Here is a 27,292-nt window from a genome sequence, read left to right on the forward strand (position 1 = left end):
AATGAGAAACAACTGTGCATTATTAATGAAAGTAATGGGAAATTGGCTGCAACAAAAATAATGGAAAAAAGCCCAGAAGCTAAACAAATGTGGTTACTAAAAGCCTTAACTACAAATAAAAGCACACATGATAACACTGTTGCTACTGCTACTAAGTCGCTTCAGTCGTGTCTGACTCTGTGCAACCCCATAGACGGCAGCCCATCAGGCTCCACCGTCCCTGGGATTCTCCAGGCAAGAACACTGGAGTGGGTTGCCATTTCCTTCTCCAACGCATGAAAGTGAAAAGTGAAAGGGAAGTCGCTCAGTCGTGTTCGACTTTCAGCAGCCCCATGGACTGCAGCCCACCAGGCTCCTCCGTCCATGGAATTTTCCAGGCAAGAGTACTGGAGTGCGGTGCCATTGCCCTCTCCCCATGAAAACACTGGATTCCTATAAATTATGAAAGTCACAAAATTCATGGCAGTATGTATTTTAGTAAGATCAGCACTGTAACACTGTTTAGTACTAGGAAGTGTGATGAGCAGGTGCACAGCATGTGGTTAAGAGTCTGGAGCTGCCCTTCCTGCATCTGAATCTCGGTTTACCAGCTAAGGATTGGGGGGCTGTGTGCTTGTCTGCATCTTGTTGCTGACTCAGCTTCACTGTCAGCATGGGAAATACGTAGCAGAGCTCCTGTGAGAATGGTATCTAAAGCCCTTCCACGCTGCCAGCATACAGGAAGCACACCTCAACATGGGTTAGCCAATATTATTATTCCAAAAAAAAGTCTTATAATGAAATTGCAAAGGATCCCAATGAGAAGGAAATGAGGCTTAGTTAAGTCCAGAATTATTAAAAGTGAAAGTCACTCAGTCATGTCTGACTCTTTGCAACCCCATGGACTATATAGTCCATGGAATTCTCCAGGCCAGAATACTGGAGTGTGCAGCCGTTCCCTTCTCCAGGGGATCTTCCCAACCCAGGTCTCCTGCACTGCAGGCAGATTCTTTGCCGTCTGAGCCACTAGAATTATTAAAAGACACCAACAAGAGACACATTAACTGAATTGTCCAAACTGCACTTGAAATACTGCCCATGCCTACATGAAAAGGTCAGAAAGGGCAAAGCCAAGAAGAAACCAAAGACTGACAAAACGCCTTTCAAAGCTTTGCTCACAAAAATAAGAAAACAGAAGAAACAATCCACCTCGGGAGTAGGGAAGCTGGTGTTATTTTTGACAAATGACAGAAAGAAAACAGAATTCAGCAACTCTGAACTTTGCTTCTATCATCTAACAACCTTCCAAACTGGAAAGGGCTGAACTCACAAGGTAACTGAAGGTAAAGGGAATGCAGATACAACTCATGGTGTTCTAGGCAAGTCTTGAACAAAACTGCCCAGCACACATTTGTGGAAGGAATGGATAAACAGTCTGGAATACAGTTATACCTATATTGACTCAAGATTGGCTGAACAACCATTCCTGGCAGCACTGGTTAATGAAATGCTGTCAACCTAGGGGACTACAGAGCTGTGCAAATTACACAAACCTGAAAGGACAGAGACGTCAGGTTTCCAGCCTGGCACAGAAAGAGCAAAGACGTTTTCACTTCATCCTAACAAGTAAAAAGCTGAACAGACTGGAAATCAACAACTCCACTCAGACCCATCAAAGAAATGAGGTCACAGGGCAAAGCACTGCCCACCAAAATTAGAGAGAGAGGCAGACAGAGAGAGCCACAACACACCAGAGCAGAAATCTCTGCAGGAACCAGCACTGGCGTAGGAACTCCTACCCTGGAACTGACAGATCTCTGGTCTCTGTGTGGATGACTCTGAGAGTCAGAAACTCCAAGGCAACTGGCCAGAGGAGGCCACACTGTGCAGCTGAATGTCAGGGGCCCCACTATGTGCTCACAGCATGTAACAGAGAAACCCACTCATGTTCTGGCATGGAGATAAACAAAGGCACCATCCTTAAATACTCTGGAGCACTCTGTTCTGTTTAGCAAGGCTGCCCTCAGGAGAAAACATCTTACCTGAGTCTCACCTGTCTGAGGGAATGGAAATGCCCAGCTCCAGCCTCCTCTGGCCACTCTGTTCCCTTGGAAGCAGAGAAGCTGAGAATCACTCGTGTGGTTCACAGCCACAGGCACACTACACACTGTCTATAGTCATCCCCTCCCGCTCACCAACACATCACGACAGGCAAATGTACTAGGTTTCTGTACACCCTGTATGTCACATCTACCTTTCAACAAAAAATTACAATATGGAGAGACTGAACACATGTCAGAACCAAAGCCAGATATGGCGGTGTGTTGGCATTGTCAGACTGAAACTTTAAATTAAGTATGATCAACATGCCGAGGGCTCTGCTGGAAAAAGTAGACAACATGCACGCACAGATGTATAACATAAGCAGACAGATGGAAATTCTAAAGAAGAACGAAACAGCGAGGCATCAGGAATCAAAACACTAACAGAAACGAAGAGTGCCTTTGTTGGACTTATTAGCAGACACAGCTGAGGAAACAAACTCTATGCTTCAGGATACGACAATAGAAATTTCCAAAAGCAAAAAAAACAAAAAAGATTGGGGGAAAAAAGAACAAGACCAAAATAGCCAAGAACTGAATAACAAAGCTGTCACATACGACAACTGGAATCCCAGGAGGAGGAGAGAAAAAGGAACAGAAGCAATAATGACAGAGAATTTCCCCCAAATTAATGTTAGATACCAAACCACAGACCCAGGAAGCTCAGAGAACACCAAGCCCAAGCAGGATAAACGCCAATAGAAGATAGTGAGGCATATTACATTACATTATATGATTATAGTATAGTATAGTATATTAATAGTTTAGAAAATCAGTGACAAAGGAAAATCTTAAAAGAAGCTAAAGGAGAAACATCTTACCCACAAAGAAAAAACTTTTATTGAACTTATCCTCAGAAACTATGCAAGAAGGGAGTGGAGTGAAACAGTTAAACTGTGTAGAGAAAAAACTTCCTCAAACTCAGAACTGTGTACCCTACAAAATTCTCCTTCAAAAGAGACAGAGAAATAAGGAGTTTCTCTGACAAACAAAAATTGAGGTAATATGTTTCCAGATCTCCAGGGCAAGAAACGTTAAAAGAAGTTCTTCAAAGACAAGTAAAATGATATAAACCAGAAATTCAGATCTACCCAAGGAAAATCTGAACATCAAAGAACAGGAAAGGTAATATATAAACCTTTGCTTTTCTTACTCATAACTAACCTAACAAATAAAAGTTTGTTCAAAGTAATGGGAACAATGTATTCTATTATGCAGGTTTATGAACCTATCTGCATGTGTTTATATACTCTTATTATAAATGAAATGAATGACAGAAGGATACAAGGGAAGTAGAAACATTGTTATTATAAGGCACTTGCATTACTTGTGCCTGACATGGTGACCCAAAAAGAGACATATATATGAAAACTCCTTAAAAGTAAAACCAATTTAGAAAGTAATAAAATAAGTATAATAGATATGTTAAAAAGAAAAAAAATGGAATCATATAAAATGCTCAGTTAAAATCACAAAAGGCAGAAAAAGTATGGAAGACAAAAACAGAAACAAAGAAAAAGGACAACAAATAAAAAACAGTAACAAATACAGCTGCATTAACCCCACGAGATCAATCTTTACTTTAAAGGTGATGCTGCTACTGCTGCTAAGTCGCTTCAGTCATGTTCAACTCTGTGCGACCCCGTACACGGCAGCCCCCCAGGCTCCCGTCCCTGGGATTCTCCAGGCAAGAACACTGGAGTGGGTTGCCGTTTTCTTCTCCAATGCATGCATGCATAGTAAGTCATGTCAGTCGTGTCCAACTTTGTGCAACCCTTTGGACAGCAGCCCACCAGGCTCCTCTGTCCACGAGAGTCTCCTGGCAAGAATACTGGAGTGGGATGCCATTTCCTTCTCCATGGTCACCCATTAAAAGCATACTGTCAGAGTGGATCAAAATCAAGACCCAACTGTACGTTGTATATAAGAAAGCCACTTTAGAGACACACGTGGATTGGAAGGAATGGAAGAGAAAGATACACCATGCGACCACAAACCAAAGCAAATGGGAGTATATATTACTTTCAGACAGAGTAGACCTCAGGGCACAGGGTTTAGGTAGGATAAAAAGGGTCTTTACATAACAATGAAGGGTGAACACCCCAAGAAGACACCGCCATCTGTAAAGCTCATGCACTAACGACAGAGTAGCAAGACACACAAGGAAACGCCAGACAGAACCACAAAGAGCAGCCCTGGCCCCACTGCTGGCAGCCTCCACACCTCTATCAAGCTGGACGGGTTCTGCAGGAGAGTCAACAACACAGGAGAGCGCCTTAGCACTCACCAGAGACAGAAATGATACCCACAACCAGCTACACCCGACAGTTGCAGACAGCACGATTTCAGCTCACAGGGACAAGCTCTGCCGCAGGCCATGTCAACATGGGGACTGCTAAGCACATGGAGGGCAGAGTTCACCTAAGAACTCTATCTCTTGCTCAGTATTGCTGTGGACCAAAAACTGCTCAAAAAAAAACAAAGATTATTCACTTTAAAAAAAGAGAATAGATCAGTATATCTAATAAACAATATGAGCTTCCTATATGTTTGCTAAGTACAGCGAGCCCTCAGCATCTGTGGGGACTGGTTCTAGGACCCCCCCAGGATACTACAGTTTGCAGGTACCCAAGTCCATTGGCTGGGCTTCCATACCCAAGATTCCACATCCTCATACACAACCAACCTCAGATCTTATACTACTGAATATATTTGTTGGAAAAAAATCCACATGCGAGATGGACCCTTGGAGTTCATACCCTTGCTGTTTAAGAGTCAGCTGTGTGTTATTTTCTAGCTGACTGAGTTTAAACTAAAAACAAAATTTTAAAAAGGAGAATGGATAGGAATAAATTAGATAAAACAACAGAAAGAAGAAACACAATATCCTGCTTTTAAGGTAACAAATGTCCAAAATCACTATTTCAGTAATTCAAGTCTATGCTCCAACTGGTGATGCTGAAGAAGCTGAAGCTGAACGGTTCTATGAAGACCTACAAGATCTTCTAGAACTAACACCCAAAAAAGATGTCCTTTTCATTATAGGGGACCAGAAAAGAAGTACAAAGTCAAGAGATACATGGAGTAAAAGGCAAATTTGGCCTTGGAATACAGAATGAAGCAGGGCAAAGGCTAATAGAGTTTTGCCAAGAGAACACACTGGCCATAGCAAACACTCTCTTCCAACAACACAAGAGAAGACTCTGCACATGGACATCACCAGATGGACAGCACCAAAATCAGACTGACTATATTCTTTGAAACCATAGATGGAGAAGTGCTATACAGTGAGCAAACACATGACTGGGAGCTGACTGTGGCTCAGATAATGAACTCCTTATGGCAAAATTCAGACTTAAATTGAATAAAGTAGGGAAAAGCACTAGACCATTCGGATATGACCAAAATCAAATCTGTTACAATTATACAGTAGAAGTGACAAACAGATTCAAGGGATTACATCTGATAGACAGAGTGCCTGAAGAACTATGGACGGGGGTTCGTGTCATTGTACAGGAGGCAGTGATCAAGATCATGCCCAAGAAAAAGAAATTAAAAAGGAAAAATGGTTGTCTGAGGAGGACTTACAAATATCTGTAAAAAGAAGACAAATGAAGGGCAAAGGAGAGGAGGAAAGATACTCCCATTTGATGCACAGTTCCAAAGAATAGCAAGGAGAGATAAGAAAGTCTTTCTCAGTAATCAGTGCAAAAAAATAGAGGAAAACAAGAATGGGAAAGATTAAAGATCTCTTCAAGAAAATTAGAGATACCAAGGGAACATTTCATGCAAAGATGGGCTCAATAAAGCACAGAAAAAATATGGACCTAACAGAAGCAGAAGATATTAAGAAGAGGTGGCAAGAATACACAGAAGAACTATACAGAAAAGATATTCATGACCCAGATAACCACGATGGTGTGGTAAACCACCTAGACCCAGGCATCCTGGAGTGCGAAGTCGAGTGGGCCTTAGGAAGCATCTCTATGAACAAAGTTATTGGAGGTGATAGAATTCCAGTTGACCTATTTCAAATCCTGAAAGATGATGCTGTGAAAGTGCTGCACTCAATATGCCAGCAAATTTGGAAAACTCAGCAGTGGCCACAGGACTGGAAAAAGTCAGTTTTTAGTCCAATCCCAAAGAAAGGCAATGCCAAAGAATGCTCAAACTACCTTACAATTGTACTTGTCTCACATGCTAGGATAAGTAATGCTGAAAATTCTCCAAGCCAGGCTTCAAGAGTATGCGAACTAAGAATTTCCAGATGTTCAAGCTGGATTTAGAAAAGGCTGAGGAACCAGAGATCAAATTGCCAACAACTGCTGGATCATGGAAAAAGCAAGAGAGTTCTAGAAAAACATCTCTTTCTGCTTTATTGACTACCAGAGCCTTTGACTGTGTGGATCACAATAAACTGTGGAAAATTCTTAAAGGGATGGGAATACCAGACCACCTTATCTGCCTCCTGAGAAATCTGCATGCAGGTCAGGAAGCAACACTTAGAACTGGACATGGAACAACAGACTGGTTCCAAATTGGGAATGGAGTACATCAAGGAGTCAGGAAAGAAGTACTCTGTATTGTCACCCTGCTTATTTAACTTATATGCAGAGTACATCATGAGAAACACAGGGCTGAATGAAGCACAAGCTTGAATCAAGTTTGCCAGGAGAAATATCAATAACCACAGATACGCAGGTGACACCACCCTTATGGCAGAAAGTGAAGAAAAACGAAAGAGCCTCTTGATGAAAGTGAAAGAGGAGAGTGAAAAAGTTGGCTTAAAACTCAACATTCAGGAAACTAAGACCATGGCATGCGGTCCCACCATGTCATGGCACACAGATGGGGAAACGATGGAAACTGAGAGACTTTATTTTTTGGGGCTCCAGGGTCACTGCAGATGGTGTTGCAGCCATGAAATTAAAAGACTCTTGTTCCTTGGAAGAAAAGCAATGACCTAGAGAGCCTGTTAAAAAAGCAGAGACATTACTTTGCCAACAAAGGTCAATCTAGTCAAAGCTATGGTTTTTCCAGCAGTCATGTACTGATGTGAAGGTTGGACTATAAAGAAAGCTAGTGTCAGACTTTATTTTGGGGGGCTCCAAAATCACTGCAGATGGTGACTGCAGCCATGAAATTAAAACACTCTTACTCCTTGGAAGAAAATTTATATCTAACATAGATAGCACATTAAAAAGTAGAAACATTACTTTGCCAATAAACGTCCATCTAGTCAAGGCTATGGTTTTTCCAGTGGTCATGTATCGATGTGAGAGTTGGACTGTGAAGAAAGCTGAGTGCCAAAGAATTGATACTTTTTAACTGTGGTGCTGCAGAAGACTCTTGAGAGCCCCTTGGACTGCAAGGAGATCCAACCAGTCCATCCTAAAGGAGATCAGTCCTGGACGTTCATTGGAAGGACTGATATTGAAGCTCAAACTCCAATACTTTGGCCAACTCATGCGAAGAGCTGACTCATTGGAAAAGACCCTGATGCTGGGAAAGATGGAAGGCAGGAGGCAAATGGGATGACAGAGGATGAGATGGTGGGATGGCATTACCAACTCATAGACATGAGTTTGAGTAAGCTCTAGAAGTTGGTGAAAGACAAGGAAGCCTGACGTGCTACAGTCCATGAGATCACAAAGATTCGGACACAACTGAGAGACTGAGCTGAAACTGAAGTAAATAAGCAATGCACTGAGGACCTGGAAACAGACAGAACCCTCTCTTCGAGAGCTGCACTTGGCCAAGTAAATTCAGTTCAGTTTAGTTCAGTCGCTCAGTCGTGTCCGACTCTTTGCAACCCCATAAATTGCAGCACGCCAGGCATCCCTGTCCATCACCAACTCCCGGAGTTCACTCAAACTCATGTCCATCAAGTTGGTGATGCCATCCAGCCATCACATCCTCTGTCGTCCACTTTTCCTCCTGCCTCCAATCCCTCCCAGCATCAGAATCTTCCAATGAGTCAACTCTTTGCATGAGGTAGACAAAGTACTGGAGTTTCAGCTTCAGCATCATTCCTTCCAAAGAATACCCAAGGCTGATCTCCTTCAGAATGGATTGGTTGGATCTCCTTGCAGTCCAAGGGACTTTCAAGAGTCTTCTACAACACCACAGTTCAAAAGCATCAATTCTTCGGCGCTCAGCTTTCTTCACAGTCCAACTCTCACATCCATACATGACTACTGGAAAAACCATAGCCTTGACTAGACGGACCTTTGCTGGCAAAGTAATGTCTCTGCTTTTGAATATGCTATCTAGGTTGGTATAACTTTTTTTTAACCTACAACTTAGGCAAATTGATAGATATGTGAAATCATGACTTGTTAAATCCCTCACTTAGCCTTTGTTTGTTAATCAGATAGAAAATTAATGAATCTACCCTTCTAAAATTTGAGGCACTCAAATTTAAAAAGCTTTGATTAGCTGTCTAAGCCTCATGCATAAGAAAGAGAACAGCAAGTGAAGAAGCTGGAAGCCTGAAGAGCCTGGCTCAGCACAAAGCGGAACACAGCGGGACCACGTTCTCTTACTGGCCCGGCTCAGTAACAAAACAAACTATAACAGCCAGTGGACCTCTGGCTTGTCCTGATGACTGACAGGAAGCCCCAAACCCGCTCCCTTTAGTAATGCAAAGTCTCCTGCACTATTCCCCACAGAGCTCCTGGGTTTCTGTGCATTACAGACATGTCAGAGAAAGCACTTACCGTGATAATCCCCTTGGCCCGGTGTATTGGTGAGGATGATCTTCATGCAGCTGTAAGGTGTGTAGTCTGTCCTCTTGCCTTCCTTTCCGTAGCTGTGACGGATGTTGTAAGAGTAGCCTTTATCAAACTGATTGGAGGAAAAACAGAGAAGAGACAAATTAAGCCAGCATTGAACTGATGGTGTCAGCAGTGCCAGCCAGAATCAAAGCACACAAAGTAACACTTTCTAAAATAAAATCAGCATTCATGGCAGATGTACATCTATATCAGACACAACATTTGGGTCCTTTATAGGTTTTTAAAGGTGCAAAACTTAAAGGAAATAAATTTATCAGGTTAAAGACAGTTAATGTTTATATGTTTAAAGATTAGGATAATTCTTTCCTGAGAAGAATAATCGATTTACCTTTTCTTGGCTTGATTCCAAAGATCATGCGCGATGTCAATCTTCTTCTCTATCCACCTTATGCTAGTCTTCCCTGAATTCCCACATCTTGCCTACTCTACTTCTGAACGGCCTTGAGATATAATTAATGCCTCCCCTGCACTTTCACTACACAAAAGCAAGCCGTCAGCAAATGCTTCAAGAATGAAAGAATACTGTGACTGTCTCCAGCCAGGAATTCCCGACTCATGTTCAACAAGGAAGGTAACTACACAGGAAGGACTTTGCATGGGTGAGATAAAAAGGAACTCATATCTATTGAAAGGCTCAGTATAGTGGGTCTAAGCTGTCCTACACTTTAAAGAGCATAGGAAAAAGAATCAAGAGATGAGAAAATACTGTGGGTTTCTATGGATGAGATTTCTTTTCATTGAGGTATACAGCTGATACAACATTGTGTTAGTTTCTGGTGCACGGCAAAGTGATTCAACTACGCATATACATACTTATATTCTTTTTCAGATTATTTTCCAGTATAGATTATAAGACATTGAAAATAGTTCCCTGTGCTATACAGTAGGACCTTGCTGTTTAGAAGTTACATTTGTAATTTTGAGGCTATGATCTACATTGAGTGACATGCGTAAATATCAAGTCTCCAGTTTGATGTAACACACGCCACCATCAAGAAATGGCATGTTTCCATCATTCACAGAGCTCCCTCAAGCCCCTTTACAGCATCTTCCCCAACCCACACGCCCAGAAGCATCCGCTGGTCTCACTTCTGTCATCATGGCTTTAGACGTTCTACAGCTTCACAAAAATGGTGCCACCTACAAATTGGCATTTGCCTTCCACCTCTACAAGGATCCAATTATGAGCTGCTTCAGCTGTTGAACTTCAAAACCCCCCTGAAAGGAGTTCAGCTTGGAGATTAGGAGTGAGACACTCTGTGTTCTGGGAAAAAATGGCAGAGGAGGTCTTCAGAGAGTTAGATATTTTCAGGATAAGATTTTATGAGCCTAATGCTTGAATCTCCTGTACCTATGAAGGCACTAAAATCCTTCATGGCGATGTCTGTTCCTTGTAATGAGCAGTAAGGCTCACAAGACTAGCAGAAGCCTTCTGCAATAAACATGTGATTGATTTTGGGTACCCCCCCCTTCCCAAAAATCACAAATACACTGACCTCCCTGCTACCCCTTCAGGGCACTTTCTGAGAGGTATCTGTGATGCTGCCTCCTGGGCTATAGTCCTCATTTTGCCCCAAATAAAACTTAACTCACAACTCTCACATTGCTTTTTTTTTTGGTCAACATGCCAAAGTAGCGTATTATGGGATAGTATATCTGGTACCCCCGAGTGAACTGGAAAACACATTTTCCAACACCATTTATTGAAGGTAATTTATTCCATTGCTCTATAAGTTCAATTCAGTCACTCAGTCATGTCCAACTCTTTGCGACCCCATGAATCGCAGCACACCAGGCCTCCCTGTCCATCACGAACTTCCAGAGTTTACCCAAACTCATGTCGATCAAGTCGGTGATGCCATCCAGCAATCTCATCCTCTGTCGTCCCCTTCTCCTCCTGCCCCCAATCCCGCCCAGCATCAGGGTCTTTTAAATTGAGTCAGCTCATCGCATCAAGTGGCCAAAGTATTGGAGTTTCAGCTTCAACATCAGTCCTTCCAATGAACACCCAGGACTGATCTCCTTTAGGATGGACTGGTTGGATCTCCCTGCAGTCCAAGGGATCTCAAGAGTCTTCTCCAACAGCACAGTTCAAATGCATCAATTCTTCGGTGCTCAGCTTTCTTTATAATCTAACTCTCACATTCATACATGATCACTGGAAAAACCACAGCCTCGACTAGACAGACCTTTGTTGACAAACTATGTCTCTGCTTTTTAATATGCTGTCTAGGTTGCTCATGACTTTCAAGGAGTAAGCGTCTTTTAATTTCATGGCTTGCAATCACCATCTGCAGTGATTTTGGAGCCCAGAAAAATAAAGTCAGCCACTATTTCCACTGTTTCCCCATCTATTTCCCATGAAGTGATGGGATCAGATGCCATGATCTTCATTTTCTGAATGTTGAGCTTTAAGCCAACTTTCTTACTCTCCTCTTTCACCTTCATCAAGAGGCTCTTTAGTTCTTGTTCAGTTTCTGCCATAAGGGTGGTGTCATCTGCATATCTGAGGTTATTGATATTTCTCCCAGCAATCTTGATTCCAGCTTGTGCTTCTTCCAGCCCAGTGTTTCTCATGATGGACTCTGCATAGAAGTTAAATAAGCAGAGTGACACTATACAACCTTGACATACTCCTTTTCCTATTTGGAACCAGTCTGTTGTTCCATGTCCACTTCTAACTGTTGCTTCCCAACCTGCATACAGATTTCTCAAGAGGCAGGTCAGGTGGTCTGGTATTCTCTTTCAGAATTTTCCACAGTTTATTGTGATCCACATGGTGTAGGATTTGGTATAGTCAATAAAGCAAAAATAGATGTTTTTCTAGAACTCTCTTGCTTTTTCCATGATCCATTAGACGTTGGCAATTTGATCTCTGGTTCCTCTGTCTTTTCTAAAACTAGTTTGAACATCTGGAAGTTCACGGTTCATGTATTGCTGGAGCCTGGCTTGGAGAATTTTGAGCAATACTCTATTAGCGTGTTCTATGGAAGGACTGATGCTAAAGCTGAAATTCCAATATTTTGGCCACCTCATGCGAAGAGCTGACTCACTGGAAAAGACTCTGAGGCTGGGAGGGATTGGGGGCAAGAGGAGAAGGGGACGACAGAGGATGAGATGGCTGGATGGCATCACTGACTCGATGGATATGAGCTTGAGTGAACTCTGGGAGTTGATGATGGACAGGGAGGCCTGGCGTGCTACAATTCACGGAGTCACAAAGAGTCGGATATGACTGAGCAACTGAACTGAACTACTAGCATGTGAGATGAGTGCAACAGTGCAGTAGTTTGAGCATTCTTTGGTATTGCCTTTCTTTGGGATTGGAATGAAAACTGACCTTTTCCAGTCCTGTGGCCACTGTTGAGTTTTCCAAATTTGCTGGCATATTGAGTGCAGCACTTTCACAGCATCATCTTTCAGCATTTGAAATAGCTCAACTGGAATTCCATCACCTCCCCTAGCTTTGTTCGTAGTGATGCTTCCTAGGCCCACTTGACTTCACATTCCAGGATGTCTGGCTCTAGGTGAGCGATCACACCATCGTGATTATCTGGGTCGTGAAGATCTTTTTTGTACAGTTCTTCTGTGTATTCTTGCCACCTCTTCTTAATTTCTGCTTCTGTTAGGTCCATACCATTTCTGTCCTTTATCGAGGCCATTTTTGCATGAAATGTTTCCTTGGTACCTCTAATTTTCTTAAAGACAACTCTATTCTTTCCTATTCTATTGTTTTCCTCCATTTCTTTGCACTGATCGCTAAGGAAGGCTTTCTTATCTCTCCTTGCTATTCTTTGGAACTCTGCATTCAAACGGGTATATCGTTCTTTCTCTCCTTCGTTTTTCGCTTCTCTTCTTTTCACAGCTATTTGTAAGGCCTCCTCAGACATTTTGCTTTTTTCATTTATTTTTCTTGGGGATGGTCTTGATCCCTGTCTCCTGTACAATGTCACGAACCTCTGTCCATAGTTCATCAGGCACTCTTCAGATCTAGTCCCTTAAATCTATTTCTCACTTCCACTGTGTAATCATAACCTATCTGATTTTGGTCATACCTGAATGGTCTAGTGGTTTTCCCCACTTTCTTCAATTTCAGTCTGAATTTGGCAATAAGGAGTTCATGATTTGAGCCACAGTCAGCTCCCTGTCTTGTTTTTGCTGACTATATAGAGTAGAGCTTTTCCATCTTTGGCTGCAAAGAATATAATCAATCTGATTTCGGTGTCGACCACCTGGTGATGTCCATGTGTACAGTCTTCTCTTGTGTTGTTGGAAGAGGGTGTTTGCTATGACCAGTGTGTTCTCTTGGTGAAACTCTATTAGCCTTTGTCCTGCTTCATTCTGTAGTCCATTGCTCTATAGGTCCATTCTTTTGCTAATGCCATACTGTCCTCGTTACATCTTTAAAGCATGTCACAGTTTCAGGTAATGTAAGTCCTCTTGTTTTGTTCTTTTTCAATATTATTTTGGCTATTTTATGTCCTTGCTTTTCCTTATAAACTTTAAAATCAGTTTATCAATTTCTACTTTAAAAGAAAGAAAAAGACTGCTGTAATTTTCTGCAACCAGTAGCTTATGGTTTCATAACTACTGATGTGCCCACAAGCAATCTACAGCCAGGAAAACAAATGGCATTTCAACTGAAAGAAAACTTTCAAGAAATAAAAAAATCTTTCAAATTATCATTACATTTCAGTGGTGAAAACAAGAATGTTAAAAGTTCCAGCAAACATCTTTTATGGACAACTTCTGTTTGTTTTGTTAGTCATAAGCATTTAACTATAATCAATCTCTTTATGCAAACTTTTAGGTATGAAGTGAATTTAATTAGACGTAAGATTTCTCTACGTTCATCAGAAAACACTGAAAGAACTTTTCAGTCAACCATTCTGTTTAATGAAAAGCTACTCTCTCTAAGGAAAAAAGCTAATGTTAGTCTCTTCCCTCTCCCTTTTCCTTCCAATTTATTTAGCATTTATGTGTATGTATATCTAAATTTGGACCTTACTAAGCTTTCAGGCTATTCACATATTTATCATACAAATTGTCTTCTTTAGTTTTCAAACTGGCAAACTCTTGAAATATTGTGCAGAAGGTACATTTATTAGGTGATGTATCAGGGAATACTTTTCAGGTGTCCACATCCACAACTCAAAGGAATGTCTCTAAGTACTTATATCAGAAGGGGCGTGAGAACCAGGTGGAAGCACTCTTTTCTGTCGTGGCTTCTCCAACCAACCCCAGCCAGCAATAGGAAACACCAGAAAATCAACAGCCTGAAGGTGGTCAAGCAGAAGCCGGCACCCTTCCAAATCAGTCCTACCATTCCAGCTGCGGCACTGCAATCTGCATTTCTGCCCAAGTTAGCAACAAGTTATTTTCAGAGCCACTAGGTCACCAATGGAATTCAAGAAATGCAATAAAGCAGGTGCATCTTAATCCTCTCATATTGGTCTATTTCAGAGTCCCTCACAAGTCTGCCTCCTATCCCAGCTCCACCCACAGCACAGAGACTGCATTTCATTATATTTTTTATAGTATTCACACCCAAATCTACTCAGAAGCCGTAAGTATATATAAACCTCTAAGTGTCAAGAGTCATGCATGGTCTTCCTTAGAAGCCCCCAGACCAAGTATTATTCCTACTGGTAGGACGTCAACACCTGCCTTGCACAGTTAAGTGACAATAGTTGAAAACCAAGTATTCTTCAGAGAGAGATTTATATTCAAAAAGGAAAATCTTGACCTAAGGGAGGCAAAACAACCATAAATACACGCGCAGAGAAGAGGGTAAAGATAGGGCAATTCTAACAAAGACATAGTCGATCCCTTTTTCTGGGTTATTTCCTACTCACAAGAATCTGGAACTCTGGTTTACACATTGAGAAACACACAGAGGGTGGGTCTACCAACTACAGAGGCTGGTCCTTCACTGCCCAGATCCAGGGTCCCACACCTCACCAGAGGGCCCCCAGAAGCTACCAGGAAGGCACAGCTCAGCAGCAGAGCCACGTGTAGAAACAGAGCTGCCCTGGGGAAGGGCGTGAAGCCACCATGGGCTCACCGTGACACCCATTCTCACCAGCTCTCCTGCAGCTGGTGACCTGTTGATTCTCGCTCCTCCTGCCACTTCTCTAAAGCTTTGCTTGCAGTGTTCATAACCAGAACACATGCCACAAGCATTTAATACACAGCGCCCCCATTAAATGCTTAGTTACTAAATTACTCAATTATCTATAAAACTAATCTTGTTATCGTTCACCTACAGATTCCAAGTACTTCTCTTTAACTCTTAACTTTAGCCACAGTTTAACTCTTTGAGAGATCACTGAAACATCACACATTCTAACCCAACAACACAATGAAGGAGGCTTGGAGACTGAAGATTAATAGTTAAGACAGCCTTGAATTGAAATCCGCCTCTACTATGTGTTAACTGTGTGACCTTGGACAAGTGACTCAACTTCTTTGTAACAATTCCCTTACATAGTATATAAAAACAAAGGCGTAACATTTCAGTCACAGGGTTGGTATGACAATTAGCTAATAGCTCATCTGAATAAAGCACTTGGTGTACCATCAAGCACAGAATTAGCTCTGTATTGAATATATTCTCCATCAATATTTTTTAAAAAACAATCCAATCCAAATGGGCAGAATACATAACTAGACATTTCTCCAAAGAAGACATAAAGATGGCCGATAGGCAACATAGAAAGATGCTCAACATTACTAGTCAGAGAAATACAAATCAAAACTACAGCAAGGTATCCCTGCACACTGGTCAGAATGACCATCATTAAAAGTCTACAAATAACAAATGCTGGAGAGAATATGGAGAAAAGGGAACCCCCCTACACTGCTGGTGGGAATGTAAGCTGGTACAACCATTATGGAAAGTAGTATGGAGGTTCCTTAAAAACTAAAAATAGAGCTACCATTAGATCGTGCAATCCCATTCCTGGGCATATATCTGCAAGAGATGAAAACTAACTCAAACTGATACATGCACCCCAAAGTCCAAAGCAGCACTATCCACAATAGACAAGACGTGGAGACAACCTAAATGTCCACCTGCAGATGAATGGACACAGAAGATGTGGTACACACACACATGGCCTACTCGTCAGCCATAAAAAAGAATGAAGTGATGCCACTTGCAGCAATACAAATGGACCTAGACATTATCTTACCTAGTGAGTAAGTCAGACAGAGAAAGACAAATATCCCATGTTATCACTTATACATGGAATCTTAAAAAATAATACAAATGAACTTATTTACAAATCAAAAACCAATGCACAGAGAAAACAATTTTATAGTTACCAAAGGGGAAAGTGAGAAAGGGATAAATTAGAATTTTGGTATTAACATATACATTGCTGCTGCCATGTACTGGCTAATTCATATCCAACTCTGTAACCCCATGGACTGTAGCCCACCAGGCTCCTCTGTCCATGGGATTTCCCAGGCAAGAATACTAGAGTGGGTTGCCATTTTCTTCTTCAGGGGATCTTGCTGACTCAGGGATCGAACCTGAATCTTCTGCTTCACAGGTGAATTCTTTACCACTGAGCCACGTGGGAAACCCAACATATACGCATTACTCTATATAAAATAGATAAACAACAAGGACCTACTTATAGTAGAGGGAATTATAGTCAATACCTTGTGATAACCTGTAATGGAAAATAATGTGAAAAAGAATGGATATATGTACGTGTGTGTGCATACACGTGTGTGTGTGTGTGTGTGTGTGTATAACTGAATCACTTTGCTGTACAACCAAAGCTAACACAATATTGTAAATCAACTATACTCCAATTTTCAAAAAAAAAAACCACAAAACTGTAGGGTAATCATTATCTATTTACTATTTTCAAGTGAAAAAAAAATGCACAATGTGAGAGTTGTGAGTTAAATTTTATCTGAAATGAGAACTACAGCCCAGGAGACAGCCTCTCAGAAAGCTCTGAGGAACTGCTCCAAACAGTCAGAGGGGAGGTCGGTACACACGTCATTTTAGTAACAAGGCACACAGGCAATCAAGCACATACTTTGGCAGAAGGTAGCTGCTAGTCAAGAGTAGATGCTTCCATTAATGATTTTAGTGGTTTGCTAGGTATAAGAAGGTGCAAGAATTTGCGCTCATAAAATCTTTACCTCAAAGTGTCTAACTAGCTGCAGCCTGTTCTGCCAGGCAATCCAGAGCACAGACAGTCTCTCCAGCTCGCAGCCCTGAACTCCTCCCAGGGGGTGCTGCAGGTCAGCGACTGCGGCGGCCAGGACCTCCTCCTTGCAGAAGCAGGCGACTAGCGACAGTTCTTAGCTAAGCTAAGTAGTGAGTCAGACGTGGTGCGGTGTCTAATATTACTTAAATTACTTGTATGTTTTGCCTCCAGCTTCCTCATCAGAAAACCTGAAATCTCATTATCCTAATTTCCATCCGACCTTCAGTCAGGTGAGCAATTTGAGGTCTGTAACTCAGCTGGAAGGCACTGCTGCTATGACTTTAATTCAGTCAATTTTCTCATATGGATACTGAACATTTCTTCTGCTCTGTAGGAGTTAATTCATTTCTCCCTGGTGAGAAATTTTCACCAGGTGGAGAGGAAGCAGAAGTCAGAGAGAGAACACAGATTTGGGTTCTAGATCTGACACCTATAAGCTGAATGTTAGGGAATTATCTCAGTCTCTCTTTTGTTTTCATTTTTAATATTGGAACAAGGAGACTTGTCCTTCACTCTGTGCAAAAACACTTTGTAAACTGTAAGCTACTAAGTATACACTATAATTATTTGCTACAATAATTTGCACAAAACTAGTTTGTGTCTGTCTGAAAGGTGAAATTTTAAAAAGAGATTTTACTTAATGGTCAAGTTTTGCTGCTGCTGCTAAGTCGCTTCAGTCGTGTCTGACTCTGTGCGACCCCATAGACGGCAGCCCATGAGGCTCCCCTGTCCCTGGGATTCTCCAGGCAAGAACACTGGAATGGGTTGCCATTTCCTTCTCCAATGCATGAAAGTGAAAAGTGAAAGTGAAAAGTGAAAGTGAAGTCGCTCAGTCGTGTCCGACTCTTAGCGATCCCATGGACTGTGGCCCACCAGGCTCCTCCATCCATGGGATTTTCCAGGCAAGAGTGCTCGAGTGGGGTGCCATTGCCTTCTCTGGGTCAAGTATTAGGTTGGTGCAAAAGTAACTGCAGTTTCAGGCTGTGAATTTTAAGTCATTATAAGTAGGCTCAGACACACCTTTGTTAATCAAAATAGGAACCATTATAATCAACACATTTTTGCCAACCAGAAATAAGTTTGTTTATTCCTGAAATGTAAAAATCTGTGCTCAGGATTGCGATGAACTCTTGGCAAGCATTTTCAGTAACCTGTTGGCTGCAGAAGCATTCTCCCTGCAAAAAGTCATCAAGATGATTCAAGAAGTGGTAATCAGTTGGCAAGAGGTCAACTAAATATGGCGGATGAGGTGATACTTTGTAGCCCAATTCACTCAGCTTTTGAAGCACTGGTTTTTTGTGTGTGGCAGGCGTTGTCGTGGAGAAGAACTGGGTTCTTTCTATTGACCAAGGCCAGCTGCTGGCATTGCAGTTTTTGGTGCATCTCACCTATTTGCTGAGTATACTTCTCAGATGTACTGGTTTCACCAGGATTCAAAAAGCTGTAGTGGATCAGACTGGCAGCAGACCACCAAACAGTGACCATGACTTTTTTTGGTGCAAGTCTGGCTTTGGGAAGTGCTTTACCTGCCTCCTGAGAAATCTGTACGCAGGTCACAAAGCAACAGTTAGAACTGGACATGGAACAATGGACTGGTTCCAAATAGGGAAAGGAGTATGTCAAGGCTATATATTGTCACCCTGCTTATTTAACTTATATGCAGAGTACATCATGAAAAATGCCAGGCTGGATGAAGCACAAACTGGAATCAAGATTTCCAGGAGAAATATGAATAACCTCAGATATATAGATGACATTACCCTTATGGTAGAAAGTGAAGAAGAACTAAAGAGCCTCTTGATGAACATGAAAGAGAGTGAAAAGGTTGGCTTAAAACTCAACATTCAGAAAACTAAGATTATGCATCCAGTCCCATCACTTCATGCAAACAGATGAGGAAAAAAATGGAAACAGTGACAGACTTTATTTTCTTAGGCTCCAAAATCACTGCAGATGGTGACTGCAGCCATGAAATTAAAAGATGCTTGCTTCTTGGAAAAAAAGCTATGGCCAACCTAGACAGCATATTAAAAAGAAGAGACATCACTTTGCCAACAAATGTCCATCTAGTCAAAGTTACAGTCTTTCCATTAGTCATGTATGGATGTGAGAGTTGGACCATAAAGAAAGCTGAGTGCAGAAGAATTGATTCTTTTGAACTGTGGTGTTGGAGAAGACTCTTGAAAGTCCCTTGGACTGCAAGGACATTCAACCAGTCAATCCTAAAGGAAATCACTCCTGGATATTCTTTGGAAGGACTGAAACTGAAGCTGAAACTCCAATGGTCTGGCCACCTGACGCAAAGAACTGACTCATTTGAAAAAACCCTGATGCTGGGAAAGACTGAAGGCAGGAGGAGAAGGGGATGACAGAGGATGAGATGGTTGGATGGCATCACTGACTTGATGGACATGAGTTTGAGTAAGCTCCGGGAGTTGTTGATGGACAGGGAAGCCTGGCGTGCTGCAGCCCATGGAATCGCAAAGAGTCAAACACAACTAAGTGACTTAACTGACTTCCCAAACTTACCTCCCTGGCCCAGAAGCTCCAAATGCCTTTTCTTTTATTTAGGCTAAAACTGAATATGAGTGCCAATTGAAAATACTCCATGAGTTGCTCATCACTGTGTTCCTGTATGTACTGTCTGTGTATAAATTAGTATACTTCTCTTTGTTTTTTTTCTTTGAAACCTGTCCTTTGCCAGGCTAATCTACAGGGTCCACGCTGGGGAACTTGGGATGAGTACAGGACAAGGTTTATTCCTCCTTGAAGGTTTCAGCAGAAAAGCAGGATATATGTTTCTCATGTTCACATCCTAATCCCTTTTCATGAAGAACGTTTTCAGTTCTAGATCCCCAAATGTGTGGATTTTCTTTCCTTCAAATTTACCTGAGACAAAATCAAGCTACAGTTTAAAAATTTTGATTCCCCACTTTGGTGTGTGTTCAGGAATGCAGGGTGTGGTGTTAGTGGACTGGTTTGTCTTTCATACTCTGCTACAGGTCTGTATTGATATAGACTCGAAAAATTAGATTTGAGAGTCTTCTGTGACCTGGGGCTGTGTGGTCTCCATCACTTTAACTGTATCTATTCACTCAGATATTAAAGAGTATCATTTCTAAATTCCTAATGGAGGATTTAGTACAATTAGATAACTACTGTTATCTACCAGCAATCAAATCAAAGTCACGCTTAGTGATACTTCAATAATTAACAGTTTGTATTTCCACAGATCTTTAATGGTGACAAAATGGTTCTTCTCAGACCCCTTACTACTTGTAATGTATGGAAGTCAGGTATCCCTATTTTATAAATGAGCCAACTTTCAAGAGGTCAAGTGAATAACTATTTCAATTATTTAGTAGAGAAGAGAGGGAGTTTAAAATTTCACTCTCCAAAGTAGAACCTACTCCAAAGTTAATAAATACAGAAAACTGTTAGTTATCCATGGCATACATGCAACTGTAGGCTGCTTCCCTGCTGCAACTCAGTTGCTTCACGGACATCTGAAAGTCACACTGAACCACGCAGCTAAACATAATGCTTCTGATTCTACTGAATACCAGGGAAAAGTGTCTACTCGCAAAGAAATGGTAACTAACAAGTCACTTACATAGCATTAGTTTCTAATTTATCATGGTTTTACAATCATTAAAAATGGGAAATTTGAAGTTATCCATCTAAAATGAAAAAATAAAATAAAATCTGAAAAAGCATTTCCTCCTGCTTTCAAATTACCAGGCACTCTTGGTACCAGGCACTCTACCATTTGAAGTGAGACGTGACAAGGAACTCGGTACAAAGTCAGGAGAAAGGGGGTGCGATAGAAGAGAGCGAGGATGCAGGACATAGTACCTACCTCTCTCCTCCCCGGTGTCTGGACCTGAACTTCAGTGAACGCAGCTCCCTCATCAGCTGGAATTTAAAGACCTGGAGCAGGTGTCAGCCAATGTCTAGTGCAGCCCTGCCCATGTACGAAAGCACGGAGCAAGGGGTCTAGTTCTCAACCGCAGGGTAACAGGGAAAGAACCCTGGTCTCTGCAGTGCCTACTCGGTGCCCTTTGTGGTCCAGGCTGAAGCCCAGGCCAGCACAAAGCCTAGCAAACTGCAGCTGTTCACTCCATGTTCACAAGGCTGAACCGCTGAGCATCTTCTAGTATGTATGCTCACTGGATCCATCCCCCATCAGGGAACTGAAAGCGAGTCTTACACTGATCACTCCATTAGTTCTCAGTGACAAAGGAGAGTTAGCAACTTCCCACAGCCAAATACTTAACATGATTTAAAAAGAGGTCTCAACAATTCGACTTTTAATCACCTTAAACAAGGCCCAACTGTGAGAACAGGGAACTACATTCAGCATTTTGTAATAAACCATAAAGGAAAATAATCTGAGAAAGAATATTAGCTTGGTGCAAACATAATTATGGTTTCGGACTGTGAATTTTAAATCATTATAACTAGACTCTAACATATCTTTAATAATCAAAATAGGAACCATTACAATCAACACATTTTTGCCAACCAGAAATAAGTTTGCTTATCGCTGTAACATAAAAATCTATCCTTCAGGATTCAGTGAACTCCTGGAAAGCATTTTCTGCCTCCTGCTAGTTGTGGAAGCGTTTTTTCTGCAAAAAGTTGTGAAGATGCTTGAAGAAGTGGTAGTCGGTTGGCAAGATGGCAGGTGAATATGGTAGATAAGGCAAAAATTCATAGCCCAATTCGTTCAACTTTTGAGGCGCTGGTTGTGTGACATGCAATTAGGCATTACTGTAGAGAAGAACTGGCCCCTTTCTGTTCACCAACGCCAGAGGCAGGTGCCGCGGTTTTCAGTGCATCTCATCGATTTGCTGAGCATACTTCTCAGATGTAATGGCTTCACTGGGATTCAAAAAGCTGGACTGGATGAGACCGGCAGCAGACCACCAAACAGTGACCATGACCTTTTCTGGTGCAAGTCTGGCTCTGGGAAGTGCTCTGGAGCTTCTTCTCAGTCCAGCCACTGAGCTGGCCACTGCCAGTTCTCATCCACAGCCCACTTTTCATCACACGCCACAATCCGACTGAGAAATGGTTTGTTGTTGTTGCGTACAATTAGAGAAGATGACACTTGAAAGCGACACTACTTTTGATTTTCAGTCAGTTCATGAGGTTCCCACTTTATTGAGCTTTCTCATCTTTCCAATTTGTTTCAAAAGCCAAACAACTGTAGAATGGTCAACACTGAGTTCTTCGACAACTTCTCATAAGAGGATCAGTTTTGATGACGGCTCTCGACTGGTCACTGTCAACTTCTGGTGGCTGGCCATTACACTCTCATCTTCAAGACTCGTCTCTTTCACGAAACTCCTTGAACCACCACTGCACTGTGCGTTCGTTAGCAGTTCCTGGGCCAAATGCATTGTGGATGTTGCAAGTTGTCTCTGCTACTTTACAACCCCTTTTGAACTCAAATAAGAAAATTGTTTGAATTTGCTTTTTGTCTAACATCATTTCCATAGTATAAAATAAATATAAAATAAATAGCAAGTAATAAGTCATTAGCAAAAGAACATAAAGTGAGAAATGTGCATTAAAATGATGTATGACATAAGCACATTTACTTAGAATGTATTCCTATGTCAAACGGCAAATTCAACAATGCAAAACTACAATTACTTTTGCACCAATTCACTTTGCTGTACACCTGAAACTAATACAACTGTATTTCAACGTTTTTAAAAAAATTTTAATAGAATAAAAAATCACCAATTGTTCATCTAGTTTGCCTGATACTAACAAGGCACAGGAAATGGTGGAATTTTCAGCATCCTACATGGAATACTTGTTTTAGAAAGTCTGCTTTATTCACTGGTATAGATGCCACTAACATAATAGTGAATGAAAACATAAGATTCTAAACAAATTTCCTAAAAATTTGAAGACAGAAACCACAGACAAACCTTCATTCACTAAAGTAAAAGCATTTACTGAATCACACACACATAGTGTAAAAGACTAAATTCAGTAGCCCTTAAAAAGGTGGCCAATTTCGTCTCTATCTTGTTGGCAACCTAAGAGCCAACAACAAACAAATACCACGGAGAAGCAGAGGAGCAGGCTGCCTGAAGCTGTGGGTCAGACCAGCTGACTCAGCCTGCATAAACTGGTCTTTACACTCACTGGAAACAGGAGAAGCAAACTGCAAACAGTGCTGAAGCCTGCAACCCGAGACTATGCAGAAGTGAGCGGACAAGAATGTCTCACAGGCCAGGGAAAGGCGCCCTCTTCACAGATACAGTATTGCTTTTTACCAACATTTTGAGATCAAAATAAATGTAGATTAGGTTCATCCTATTCACTGATTTCCCCAAATTTCATTCTTGTCAAATTATCATTTTTTAAATACTTTGTTTTGCTAGATTCTCTGGGGTATACTTTAATCCACAGTGTTTGTATTTTCTAGAACTAAATTTCTATTATGACAGAATTTTAAAGATCTAGCTTTATCATTAAAAAGGTGTCTCAACATATTGCTTTATAACCTATTGTACACATTAAGTGCAATAAATCTAAGGTTTTGAAGAGCTACCAGGATGACAGCAAAACTATAATTTCCCAATCTGACAAATGTTAAGAAATATCTAAACATTTTTAGAATAAATGCCTAAATATTTACATATATGTTGATATATTTCAATGATATCTTTCTGGGTGCATAAAGTTTCAGAACTGTCATATATTTCTGGTGGAGTACACCTTTTATCAACATATAGAAATATAAGTATTTTCCGGTTTAATATTTTTCTCCTGTACACCGTTTTGTACAAATCAATATCTTCACTCCAGCTTTCCTTTTTGAGTCCACTTGCTGGTACTCCTCTCTCCACCTTTACTGTCAATCTTTCTGCATCATAAAGTCTCAAATAAATAGCAAATGGGAAACTAGCTACCCATGACCCCCATCTAGTGGTTACTCAGAGCTCGTGAAAATACACATTTTTCTATCAATGTCAAAAATAAATCAGATTCTCTACAAAAAAGACAAGATCTTTTTTTTTTTCTTGTACATTTTTTTTAATTTTTTTAATTTTAAAATCTTTAATTCTTACATGCGTTCCCAAACATGACCCCCCCTCCCACCTCCCTCCCCACAACATCTCTCTGGGTCATCCCCATGCACCAGCCCCAAGCATGCTGCACCCTACGTCAGACATGGACTGGCGATTCAATTGAAAGACAAGATCTTTAGCAGACTTTTACTTCCATAATAATTATAAAATTAGACTCAGTATAACTGAAGATCAAATGATTTTCCCAGAGTCACAATAATACATTTAGATTTCACTTCATCCTCTCATCATCTAAGCTTGGCTACATAGCAGATGACCAAAGGAAAAAATTACATTGCATTTTTACAGGAAGTAAATACAGATGGAATATATCATGCCCTGAAATGACAAAGAGCATGAGATAAAGATTTAATTTACAGTGAGAAGTCACATTGTTCCTTTACAATTTCAGGGACAAAAAGAAGATGAATATGGATCTGTTGCCTCCTATGGTAGGCAAGTGTTTTCTTTGTCTTCTAAAGGTTAGGAACCAGTAATTCCCACTGGGCAAGACTGAATTCCCTAAGGCTGCATCTGAAGATCAAAAGAGACATACACAAAATATTCTATCAAGAGTGAGACAAAGGTATCTTGAGTGACAGATGGGTACCTTATTTTTCAAGGGAATTACAAGGCATTTTGAAGAATTGGTTAATTCTAAGACTAAGGCAGGAAAAACAACATGAGCCTAGAGCACCTTGCGGTACCGAGAGGATGTGCTCAGGGAGGAGGGGGCCTGTAGAAAGGGCACCAGGCCTAGTCTGGGGGAGCCAGAGGAACAGAGTGGGGACAGTAGAAGCAACAAAGTGAACCCCAACAGCCCTGAATTACAGCCCACAGGGTGAAGCATACAACTCACAGAGCATCCGTGGGCATGCACTGACATAAACCACTGAATTCAAACTGATAAACAGAAGCATCCAAACTGATAAACGCAGAAGGACAAGGAAAAAGAAAATAATCCTTAGAGTGTCATACTAATAATCACTGCTAACAGATCCACCAAGGGATGCAAAACTGAGTGGGGAGACAGGATATTTACATGGTCTAAAATGTCTCCCCCAAGACATTTTGAAGAGAACACAGCAACTCTACAGTGGAGAAGCCCAGCAGAGAGCCCCTGACCCAAGTGATCAAGATTAATAAACTATGATGATATCACATGCCTCTGATACGATGCAATCAGGAGGAAGCATCGCTCCTGTGAGATTCTTGCCACAAATGGATAAACTCGATCTAAACATATATAAACCCAAAGTGAGAGAGAAACTATCCAGTTCCCACCAAAAACATCAAGGTTGCGAAAAAAGACAGATGCAATGCTGGGCAGAACCTCGAACAGCAAAGAGACATTAGTGAAGATACCGCTGTCATCTAAACAAAATCTCCAGCTAATGGCATTACACCAAGGTTAACTTGCTGGGTGCCACATGGACCTCTTGGTACCATTTCTGTAATTTTTCTGTACATCTAAAATTTATTTCAAAATAGAGGTTTATACACCAGGCAATGGACTAGGCATAACGGGTTATCTCATTTGATTCTCCTAACAACGGTGCAAAATTAGTATGATTATCTCTATTTTATAGCCTGTAAAATTGAGATTTGGAACAATTAAAAAAATGTTCAGATGCACACAGTAAAATCTTGTCAGAACTGAAACTACTTTAGGAATTGCTCAGTATCTGTGTTCTTTCCATCATGTTATGATAAACAAATGGAAATGCACTTATCCATCCAGGAAACACAAGTCGTCTCTTCTGCTGCTAAGTCGCTTCAGTCGTGTCCAACTCTGTGTGACTCCACAGACGGCAGCCCACCAGGCTCCCCCGTCCCTGGGATTCTCCAGGCAAGAACACTGGAGTGGGTTGCCATTTCCTTCTCCAATGCATGAAAGAGAAAAGTGAAAGTGAAGTCACTCAGTCGTGTCCGACTCTTAGCGACCCCATGGACTGCAGCCTACCAGGCTCCTCCGTCCATGGGATTTTCCAGGCAAGAGTACTGGAGTGGGGTGCCATTGCCTGAAACTAGATTAAAAATTTAAAGTGTCAACAACAGCAGAAATTAATTTTAGAACTCAGTGTTAATTTTCAATTTGCTTAAAATATGTGGTATTAGGACTTCCCTGTAGCTCAGATGGTAAAGAATCTGTCTGGGTTCGATTCCCAGGTCAGGAACATCCCCTGGATACAGGAATGGCAACCCACTCCAGTATTCTTGTCTGGAGAATCCCATGGGCTGAGAAGCTTGGTGGGCTATAGTGCATGGGGTCACAAAGAGTCGGACAGGACCGAGTGACTAACACTACAGGGAAACAAAAAAGCTTTTCTATCATAATACTAAAAGGCAAATACATATTTAAGTAAAGCCACTTTAATCTCCTGTAACACCCAGCAAGTCTCAGAGAACTCTACAAACTACACCACACTGCTATGCTGTCTGACATAAAGTATAAGAAAGGCTGGTTGGTTATAAGCGTCCTTCAAGTTTAAGAGGCACTAAAACAACGTTAAGGTGTTCTCTTAACTAGTTCACAGGTGTCTAGCAAGGAAAACTCAAGCGAATTTCTATATTTATTTCAGTGGAGTTTTTTTGCACATTATACCACCTACTTATATAACCATAAAATATTATTTAATACAAAAAAGAAGCATATCAAACTCTAGGGAAATATCCAAGAAATAATAAAATATTCATGATGGAGGAGAAACTCCCTCTTTCTCCTCTTGCTATGTTACAGGCATCACAGTAATGGTAAGTTACTTTACCTTGTGAACTATAATAAAGAATCAGAATTAAAGTTTCAAAACAGAGTGGCTTCTTTCTCATAACCCAATGTAACTAAACTGAATTACTGAGGATGGTGTCCTGCAATGCAGGGAGATGGCTCAACCACGGGAAGTCTACGGAAACCTGCTACACAGTTCTAGATCATCTGTTCACCTCTAACTTTGATGAGGCATCTCATTAAGAGACAGAATTTATTTTGCCCGTTGGGACATGACAACAGGAAAGAACAAGACAAACCAGGAAAATACATTTTTTTCAATTTTGTCAACTTAAAATTTTAAAGCATGTATTTTTCAATG

General features: G+C 41.2%; 1 protein-coding gene across 5 annotated transcripts in view; it reads right to left on the reverse strand.

Moving 5' to 3' along the window:
- Positions 1-27,292, reverse strand: part of PRIM2 (DNA primase subunit 2) — a 304,068-nt gene that overhangs the window by 41,624 nt on the left and 235,152 nt on the right. For all 5 annotated transcript variants that reach the window (XM_069564045.1, XM_069564046.1, XM_069564043.1 and 2 more), the window contains one exon: positions 8,801-8,927. In XM_069564045.1, the coding sequence (XP_069420146.1) occupies positions 8,801-8,927 (127 nt within the window). The remainder of the gene's footprint in view (positions 1-8,800; positions 8,928-27,292) is intronic.

Source organism: Ovis canadensis, chromosome 20 (genome assembly GCF_042477335.2).
Source record: "Ovis canadensis isolate MfBH-ARS-UI-01 breed Bighorn chromosome 20, ARS-UI_OviCan_v2, whole genome shotgun sequence".
In the NCBI taxonomy this organism is placed as follows: Eukaryota; Metazoa; Chordata; class Mammalia; order Artiodactyla; family Bovidae; genus Ovis; species Ovis canadensis.